This window comes from Chiloscyllium plagiosum, chromosome 16 (assembly GCF_004010195.1).
Source record: "Chiloscyllium plagiosum isolate BGI_BamShark_2017 chromosome 16, ASM401019v2, whole genome shotgun sequence".
Lineage (NCBI taxonomy): Eukaryota > Metazoa > Chordata > Chondrichthyes > Orectolobiformes > Hemiscylliidae > Chiloscyllium > Chiloscyllium plagiosum.
In genome coordinates, this window is record NC_057725.1 from 49598846 (window position 1) to 49609637 (window position 10792).

Genomic DNA, 10792 nt, shown 5'->3' on the forward strand with positions numbered 1-10792 from the left:
CAAGGACAAATTGTATTCCTGGAGCTGAAAGTTTGTCCAGTACTCTTACCACAAATTCTCCACTCTTCTCTGGAATCTCTAGCCTCACTTTACATAACTGAGCATATTTTTTGTCTCACCATGAATTCCTGTTACCAGTACCTTTTCTGGAAATAGTCCCTCAGGAGTACATATCTCCTCATCCTTCAGCATTACTGACTGAGAGGATCCTGTGTCCCTTAATATTGTAACCTCTTTACCTGTTACTCCTGGCCTATGTGAATAAACTTTACCCTTGCATGTATATTTTTTAAGTAGATCTGGCACTTCCTCCTTAACCAGACTCTGATCATCTTGAACACTCTGAGGCAATTGTCTAACTTCCCTTGTACTTTTTGTTACTAGTTCAAGAAAACTCCCAGGCTTGTCAGATTTTCCTACATCTGTCTTTCCCCTAGCCCACCAACACTATGATTTTGTGTGGCCCACTTTATTACAATGAAAACACTGGAGCTTTTTAACTCCTTTGTCCCCCTCAAGGGTTTCCTTTTTACCCTGTGGTAATTGTCCTTATGATCTTCACTGAGGTCTATCTTTCCCTTTCCACATGAGGATTTCTCTTTGCCCCAGTTTCTATCCCTCATGGACTGAAAATGATTCTGGAAGCCAAACCGAGTTTTATGAACCAGCTCAATCATCAGCCACTTCAGTTGCTAACCTTGCTGTTTGAACTCTCTGCTCTTCCACATGAGTTCACACTACTTTAGGCAGTGAATTTCTGAATTCCTCCAAAATAATTACCTATCTAAGGGCATCATAGTTTTGCTCGATTTTTAAAGCTCTTATTCATCTATTGAAATTACTCTGTTTGATCCTTTCAAATTCAATACAGGTTTGACCAGGGTCCCTCCTTAGATTCCGGAAACATTGTCTATAGGCTTCTGGTACAAGCTCATATGCGCTTAAACTGGCTTTTTTCACCTCCTCATACTCCTTGATACCTCCTCTGATAGGGATGTCAATACCTTACTCGCCCTACCTATAGGTTTCATTTGGATCAACAAAACACCATTGCGAGTGACCACTGCATTTGTTTAGCCACCCTTTCAAATGAGATGAAATAGGCTTCCACATCTTCTCATTAAATTAAGGCAATGCTTGAACATACTTAAGCAGGGGCTTGCTCATCCTCACGCTCTTCCTCACTCAGCCTTTATCTCCAGCCTTTTAAGCTGACTCTCCTTTTTAAGTGTAAGTTTTTAAAGTTCAAAAGCTCTCTCTTTTTCTTTCTGTTCTGCTGCTCTTTCTTTCCCTCTCTTCTGCTTTTAATTGTATATCAAACGGTTTCATTTCTGCTGCCCTTTCCTTACCTCTCGCCTCTAACTCAAGCTGCATCATTTGAAATTGAATTCTTGCCATCTCTATAGAATCTGATGGTTTCTCCAGCAAGTTTAAATGCTGAGCTACTGCTGTAATTATCTCTCCTTTCCTCATAGAAGCAGGCAACTCCAATTCCAGCTTCTCTGCTAATTCCTGCAGCTTGGACTTTTTCACCTTTTGCAAAACTTCCAAAGTCACCACATCCACATCGAGAGAACTTTTAGTGACTGAAAGAGCCATTCCTATCCCAAGCTTTGTCTACCCAACCAAACCAACACCCAAAATAAAGACATTGGAATCTACCACTTGCTGTTTAAAATCCCACAAAGAGACCTCAGTCTGTTATGGACTAGGCCAGACTACTCAAAACATTCTTATGCAGACAGCCCTGACCATAACTTTGCAATTTGTTTCATTAAGTGTACCATGAAAATTACCTGGATTAAGTTAGCAAGGTTGAATACCAGGTTTTAAAACAGAAACAAAAATATTCACAAAATTACACAATGAAACACAAACAACAGAATAAAGAACCCCTACAGAACTCACTCTGTCCAAACTAGACTTAATTATACTGTTCCAAATATACACAACAGTCCCAATAAGCAAACCCTCTTGAAACACAGTTAAGAAATGGAACAGCTCTATATAATCATTCTCTAAAATTTGACACATAGTCCAAATGGGTGATCTCTGAATTCTGACGTATTAATTTCTCCTTAATCAATTTTAATGGCCCTTTTACTTCATGCCCAAAAGTTAATTCAAATGGACTGAATTTGGTCGATTCATTCGGTGCATCTCTGATCACAAAAACTAAAAATGGCACTCCCTTATCTCAATCATCTGGATAATCCTGACCATAAGTCCTCAACATGATCTTTAATGTTTGATGCCATCTCTCTAGTGCTCCCTGCAATTCCAGATTGTTTTGCCAGTGGGATAAAGAAAGGAGATGCTGCGAGTGGTGCATGAGGTACCATTTGGAGGTCATTTAGGGGTGAAAAAAAAGGCTAAAATTTGAATTGCTTGATTCCCAAGTTTTTCATAGTTTGGATAAGTTTGGATGTGAAGTTTGATCATCGATCTGACTGGATCTCTATTGGCACTCCATATCTAGTTAAAAAACTTAAGTAATTCTTCTAACCCTTTTAGCTATGATGTTGCATAATGGGATTGCTTCTGGCAATCTAGTCAACACATTCATTATTGTTAATAAATCATTATTCCCACTTTTTGTTTGATGTAGAGGACCTACGCAATCAATCAAGAGTCTTGTGAAAGGTTCCTCAAATGCTGGAATATGTATTAAATGTGCAGGTTTTATTACTGTCTGTGGTTTTCTGATTAGCTGACATGTATGACATGTCTAGCAAAATTCAACTCCATCCTTGTGTAGTCCAGGCCAGTAAAAATGTCTTTGTATTTTAGCTTGTTTTCCTCACCCCTGAATGACCTCCAAGTGGTGGCTCATGTGCCACTCACAGCATCGCCTTTCTTTACCCTCCTGGCAAAACAATTTGATGAATCTATGCCCAGTTCTCATCTGCTTGAATGTGCGATGGTCTCCACTTCTTCATTAAGACATCTTTTGTTAAGATAACACACAGAGGTGCATTCACTTTCCTTCTCTGTAAATGCCTTTTGATATACCAGTTTTAACTCTTCACCTTTCTGCTGTAATTCAATCAGCTTAGCAGAGCTAAAGATATTTGCATGTATACCTATTTGTGCCTGCTCTGTTCTACTTATCTGATCAAAAAAGGTATTGGATAATGCAATGTCAGCTTCCTTTTCTGTGCCGTTTGATCTCTCCTGCTTCAACTTGTGCCTCTGTGTTCTTGTGACCATATAATCGGGGAAAGTTCCTGGATAAACATTCTTCATATTTTCAGTTGCCTGCGTCTCCACTAGCTTTTCAACAAGAGTAGGCAGCATGCCTACCAGTGAATCAGCTATATAATTTACAAGGACAAATTGTATTCCTGGAGCTGAGAATTTGTCCAGTACTCTTACCACAAATTCTCCACTCTTCTCTGGAATCTCTAGCCTCACTTTACATAACTGAGCATATTTTTTGTCTCACCATGAATTCCTGTTACCAGTACCTTTTCTGGAAATAGTCCCTCAGGAGTACATATCTCCTCATCCTTCAGCATTACTGACTGAGAGGATCCTGTGTCCCTCAATATTGTAACCTGCTACTCCTGGCGTGTGTGAATAAACTTTACCCTTGCATGTATATTTTTTAAGTAGATCTGGCACTTCCTCCTTAACCAGACTCTGATCATCTTGAACACTCTGAGGCAATTGTCTAACTTCCCTTGTACTTTTTGTTACTAGTTCAAGAAAACTCCCAGGCTTGTCAGATTTTCCGACATCTGTCTTTCCCCTAGCCCACCAACACTATGATTTTGTGTGGCCCACTTTATTACAATGAAAACACTGGAGCTTTTTAACTCCTTTGTCCCCCTCAAGGGTTTCCTTTTTACCCTGTGGTAATTGTCCTTATGATCTTCACTGAGGTCTATCTTTCCCTTTCCACATGAGGATTTCTCTTTGCCCCAGTTTCTATCCCTCATGGACTGAAAATGATTCTGGAAGCCAAACCGAGTTTTATGAACCAGCTCATAATCATCAGCCACTTCAGTTGCTAACCTTGCTGTTTGAACTCTCTGCTCTTCCACATGAGTTCACACTACTTTAGGCAGTGAATTTCTGAATTCCTCCAAAATAATTACCTATCTAAGGGCATCATAGTTTTGCTCGATTTTTAAAGCTCTTATTCATCTATTGAAATTACTCTGTTTGATCCTTTCAAATTCAATACAGGTTTGACCAGGGTCCCTCCTTAGATTCCGGAAACATTGTCTATAGGCTCTGGTACAAGCTCATATGCGCTTAAACTGGCTTTTTTCACCTCCTCATACTCCTTGATACCTCCTCTGATAGGGATGTCAATACCTTACTCGCCCTACCTATAGGTTTCATTTGGATCAACAAAACACCATTGCGAGTGACCACTGCATTTGTTTAGCCACCCTTTCAAATGAGATGAAATAGGCTTCCACATCTTCTCATTAAATTAAGGCAATGCTTGAACATACTTAAGCAGGGGCTTGCTCATCCTCACGCTCTTCCTCACTCAGCCTTTATCTCCAGCCTTTTAAGCTGACTCTCCTTTTTAAGTGTAAGTTTTTAAAGTTCAAAAGCTCTCTCTTTTTCTTTCTGTTCTGCTGCTCTTTCTTTCCCTCTCTTCTGCTTTTAATTGTATATCAAACGGTTTCATTTCTGCTGCCCTTTCCTTACCTCTCGCCTCTAACTCAAGCTGCATCATTTGAAATTGAATTCTTGCCATCTCTATAGAATCTGATGGTTTCTCCAGCAAGTTTAAATGCTGAGCTACTGCTGTAATTATCTCTCCTTTCCTCATAGAAGCAGGCAACTCCAATTCCAGCTTCTCTGCTAATTCCTGCAGCTTGGACTTTTTCACCTTTTGCAAAACTTCCAAAGTCACCACATCCACATCGAGAGAACTTTTAGTGACTGAAAGAGCCATTCCTATCCCAAGCTTTGTCTACCCAACCAAACCAACACCCAAAATAAAGACATTGGAATCTACCACTTGCTGTTTAAAATCCCACAAAGAGACCTCAGTCTGTTATGGACTAGGCCAGACTACTCAAAACATTCTTATGCAGACAGCCCTGACCATAACTTTGCAATTTGTTTCATTAAGTGTACCATGAAAATTACCTGGATTAAGTTAGCAAGGTTGAATACCAGGTTTTAAAACAGAAAAATAATTATTCACAAAATTACACAATGAAACATAAAGAACAGAATAAAGAACCCCTACAGAACTCACTCTATCCAAACTAGACTTAATTATGCTGTTCCAAATATACACAACAGTCCCAATAAGAAAATCTTCTTGAAACACAGTTAAGAAATGGAACAGATGCTTACAGGTTGGTTAGAAGGGCAGAGAAAGAGAGAGAGAGAGTGTGTTTGTTTCCACACAGTTCACTGTTGAACTCCAAACCAGTTCTGTACTGAACTAAACTGCTCAGCTAGAGAGCTCACCACTCCCCTTTCACTATATGGATCACTTCCAAAACATGACCACTTTGGCCTGAAGTCTCAGCTGTTTACATATAAAGAAAAAGACCTCTCAATACCTTTTAATCTCTGTTTCAAACCAGTCTAATCAGCACCAAAGTGGTTTATTACTCCTCTGAAAAAAACCAAGGACAAAATACTCTTGAGAAAAGGAACAACTTTTAGAAAAAAGAAACCAGCTTTGTGACAGTACATACAGCTGCCACTGTGCATCTGTGGTAGACTGAAGGTTTAAGGTGGTGCTTATGGCTCCAATCAAGTGTGTTCCTTGGTCATGTGACCATGATGCCATTCTAAACTGATCCCATCTGCCCGCACCTTGTCTGTATTCCTCTATTCCCTGCTTGTTCATGTGTCTGTCTATATCTCCCTCAAACGTAGCTAATGTATCGGCTTCTATATACTCCACTGGCAGTGTGTTCCAGGCACCTACCACCATCTGTGTAAAAACCTTGCCTCGCGCATCTCCTTTCCCCCGCTCATTTTAAATCCTTGTCCCTCATCAATCATCTACGTCATTTGCACAAAAGTTCTCACACAAGACCTCCCCTAAACAAAGCCATGCAGACTATCCCTAATAAGTCCATTCTTTTCCAAATGTCAGTAAATCCTGTCCCTAAATGTCCTACCATTAATTTCCTGGATTATGCCTGTTACTTTCTCTACAAAGGAGTGTGACATTTGCTAATCTCCGGTCTTCTAGGGCCTTTCTACTTTAATATTTTTCAAGACACCACCTCCTTCTTAATATTGACACAACCCAGAATATCAGCATACCCCTCCCAGATCTTATAATCTATTTACTTCTACTTGGTGAATACCAATGCAAAGCACTCTTTAAGGACCCTTGCCCATTTCTTCTAGCTCAACGCATAAATTCTCTCCTTTGTCCTTGAGTGGACTTAGCCTTTCTCTAGCTACATTGAATATTGTTAAAAATCACACAACACCATTTATTTGGAAGCACTAGCTTTCAGAGTGCTGCTTCTTCATCAGGTGAGCAGCGCTCCAAAAGCTAGTGCTTCCAAATACGCCTGTTGGACTATAACCTGGTGATGTGTGATTTTTAACTTTGTACACTCCAGTCCAACATCGGCACCTTGAATATTGTTGGAACCATTGTCAAATGGAGTTTCTTAAAATGATGCCTCAAACGATTTCTGGTTGGCTGGACAATGGCATCAGAAAGTGGCCAAAGCCATTTGTCAAAACATCCCAACTTGTCATTTGCCCAAAGTAGATTGGGCAGCCCCTAGTGGCCAAATAGCAATTTCTTGCTATTGCTTCATGTCATTGATGACAACTTTGAGTTGGAAATTAGGGAGTGTTGAGATTTTCTTCTCTCCAACTAACTCAGTAGAATCCCTTCAAATAAAGGACTCGAGGTTCGACAGGAGGATGAGTCAAACTCGTGGACTGATTTATACATTTTATCTCCCTACTTTGTACACATTCTGTTGGGAAGGGTTCATACAAGATTTACACCACCGTGTGTAAACTATTTATTAGTCTACGAGAAAACAAAATACTGTGAACATTGGAGACCTGAAACAAAAACAGAAAGTGCTGGAGAAACTTAGCAGGTCTGTAGAGAGAAAACAGTTAATGTTTCAAGTCCAGTTACTCTTCATCTGAACTGGACTGGTCAGAAGCCCAGTTCTTACAAAGGGCCACTGGACTCAAAACGCTAACTCTGTTTTTCTCCCTACAGATGCTACCAGACCTGAGTTTCTCCAACATTTTCTGCTTTTATTAAATTGCTCTAAGATGTGTTCTTTGATTTCTAGGAGTAAAGCAATGCTGGCCGAAGGCTTCATTAGTGCCAGTGACCTGCTTGGCTTCTTCAAACATCCAGTAGCAGAGACTCGCACAGCAGTGAGAGCAGCTGAGTTGATGGAAACTGCCATAGAACTCATTCGGCAGATGGTGTACACTCAGGAGAAGATATTCATGAATGTAACAGGTAAACAACAACAACTTATTTTTAGATAACAGCTTTAAAGTTAAAGTATTCTGCTGCGTTTTACAAAATAACAAGAAATCCCATGTGGAAGACAGAAACAGATATGGACTGGGGAGCAGATATTAAGATCAGTCTCGTTTTGCATCACATTCTGATAATATCATTTTTGGCCTTCTTATAATCACTCAAAGATTTTGGTAAAGTTAGAACCTCACAAGAGACAAAGGAAGACTGAAATCAGATCTAGATATAATACCAGAACAGGCACACATCTAAAAGCTGGTATTTTGGATGGATAAATGTAGTATTACACATAAGACTGATCTAACTGTAATATATTGCAATAATCGAGGATTTTGATATACTGAGCTCTCTGATGCCCTCTCTGTTGGGGAGGTGTAAATAAAGTTTGTTCAATAATGGCTATCTGCTGTGAGCTCACATACAATACAACATACACCAGCAAGGGTTGTTATGGACCAGGCCAGATCCTTTCAAAACATTAAGAAAGTGACCCAGACCCTAACATTGTTAGTTGTTTTAAGCAGGTGTAACGTGGATATTCCAGGAATGTTGCAGCTGGTCATCCCACTTAGTTGTAAACAAAACAGAATTTATTTACAAGATTACCGCATGTAACACAAACAACAGAGAACAGAATACCGAATAGCTTAATCTATCCAAAAATCCAACAGGTCATCCCAACTTGATGATGCTGTTCCAAATACTTGCAACAATTCCATGAACACCCCTTGGCACAAAAGGTAAAATCAAATACAGGATCTTACAGGAGAGACATCAAAGAGAGACCAGCATGGACCTGCTTCTTTGAGTCCAGAAGCTTTCTCCACACTTCTGTTAAAACCCAAACCAAACCAGAGAAAAGCTCACCTGGGAGAACTGGCCACTCCCTTTTCATTGTATAACTGTGTTTTTTAACTTGAAAGCTTTCTGTCTGAGGCAGTATCTGTTAGCTATAATCAAATTGGCCCTAAAATCCTTTAATCCCAGACTTTCAGAGTACATGTCACTTATGACCTCTCTGAGAAAAAAGCCAAGGACATCATAACCTTGTTAAAGGAGTGGTTTCATCTCAGAGTTCAACACTAAAATCTTTCAGGCAGCAAGGACACCTAGATGTTATCATGAATGAGTCCTTAAAAGTACATGCCAATGTTATAAGGTTATCATAAATAGAAAACTAGGAGCCATTCCCATGAAGGGTTACTGGACTCAAAACATTAATTCTGGTTTTCTCTCTACAGATGCTGCTAGACCTGCTGAGTTTCTCCAGCACTTTCTGGTTTTGTTTAGATCACCAGTATCCACAGTTCTTGATTTTATTATAGAAAAGTAGGAGCTATTGCTGGAAAGGTACAAAGTATAAATCAAGTTTACTTTCTTTATATAAGACCTTGATTAGGCCTCTATTTGCAATATTGTGTTTTGCTTGATCAACAACTAGAATGATATCTTATTTAAAGACTCTTACATGTTTATATAACCATGGTCCACTTAGTCGAGAAAAGCACAGTCAATGAGTTATCATGTCACATGATTTTACAGTTCTTAGATACCAAGTCATTTATTGCATGATAGCAATAATTACAGGTACATTTGGCAAAAACTACTCAGACCTGAGGGAGCTGGTCCAGACAAATCTGCTCACTACAGAAGCTGGAATAGAACTCCTCGTCTTCACGCTCACAGTGTGGTGTGACATTAATAGAATATTGGAGTCAATGTTACAAGAACAGTAACTTCTTCAGGATAGTTACCTCATGCAGTATCTCCACACAAGATTTCTTTCCTCCTAGTTAACCCAATATATATTCATGTAAGGAATTATCATGCAAGATATCAATAAGTGCAATTACATTTAGTGAGGCATAATTATTAGGAATTTAGGGAGCTGTTATAGATACAGTTCCCTTCAAAACCTAAAGCAGAATGACTTGTCTCCATTCACAGACTGTGTGTGACCATCACTTGATTGGATGGAATAGTAGATTGGTGATTGATTAGCTCAGTCGCCTGGATAGCTGGCTTGCAATGCATAATGATGCCTACAGTATGTGTTCAATTCACATATCAGCTGAGGTTAGCATGAATGTCCTACCTTCTCAACCTTTCCCCTTTCCTGGGTTGTAGTGACTCTCAGGGTAAACCACTAGCAGTTATCTCTGATGAAAACATGGGACTATGAGGATATTCCTTTACTTTTACAGATGAAGCAAATGTAACATGAACATCAACACCTTTGGAACAATTACTTTATATGACAGATCATTTCAATGTTGATATTCTACGTAGAGTACTGTTAAGAAAGAACTTCAGGATTTTGTCCCAGTGATGATGAAGGCTCTAAGTCAGGATGCCTGTGCCTTAGAGGGGAACTTGCAGGAGATTGTCCCCTACTGGGTTGCATTGTCATGGTTTTGGAGGGGTTTGTTCTGTCCAGCTGCTGAAAGAATCTACTCGGTTACCAATCCATTTAATCTCTTAAAGAAACATTCTATGATTTTTGTTTCTTGACCAAATTAAAAATCTGTATTCATTAGTATTATGCTATTAAAGATCAGATATTTTCCTTGGCACTGCATTTTTAGCGACACAAAGATCATCAAATCCACTGTTTAAGCATTAGATTCATAGCTTTAATATAACTACATAACTGACCTTCGTTTATAGTACATGGAACAGCAAGATTTTTACCAATGTTTTGGGAAGTAGATTTGTCTCCTTTCTTGTGAAAACAGCAACATAGTAGTTTCAGTTAGAACGCTAAACCCCAGTTTTAGTCAGACATTCATCTGGCTGTCTTTGCCCAGTGAAGCATTAGCTGTCGGACCTGCGAAACTGCTTATTGTTAGAGCGGAAAAGATCAAAGAACAAAGAAAATTTACAGCCCAGGAACAGGCCCTTCGGCCCTCCAAGCCTGAGCCAATCCAAATGTACTGTCTAAACCTGTCGGTCAATTCCTAAGCATTTGTATCTCTCTGCTCCCCACCTATTCATGCATCTGTCCAGGCGCCTGCCTCAACCACCTCTGCTGGCAACGTGTTCCAAACGCCCACCACCCTGTGTGTGAAATACTTGCCATGTGTATCCCCCTTAAACTTTCCACCTCTCACCTTGAAAAAGTGTGTCCTCTCGTTATTGAATCCTTCACCCTGGGAAAAAGCTTGTCTCTATCCACCCTGTCTATACCCTTCATGATTTTGTAATCCTCAATCAGGTCCCCCCCATCTTTTTTCTAGTGAAAATAAATCTATCCTACTCAACCTTTCTTCATAGCTAACACCTTCCATACCAGGCAACATCCTCGTAAACCTTCTCTTCACCCTC

The 10792-nt window shown here is 39.7% G+C and overlaps 1 protein-coding gene across 1 annotated transcript in view; it reads left to right on the top strand.

The window, feature by feature from the left end:
• Positions 1-10792, top strand: part of LOC122557877 (eosinophil peroxidase-like) — a 67629-nt gene that overhangs the window by 16872 nt on the left and 39965 nt on the right. The window contains exon 4 of the mRNA XM_043706042.1: positions 7269-7444. Within this exon, the coding sequence (XP_043561977.1) occupies positions 7269-7444 (176 nt within the window). The remainder of the gene's footprint in view (positions 1-7268; positions 7445-10792) is intronic.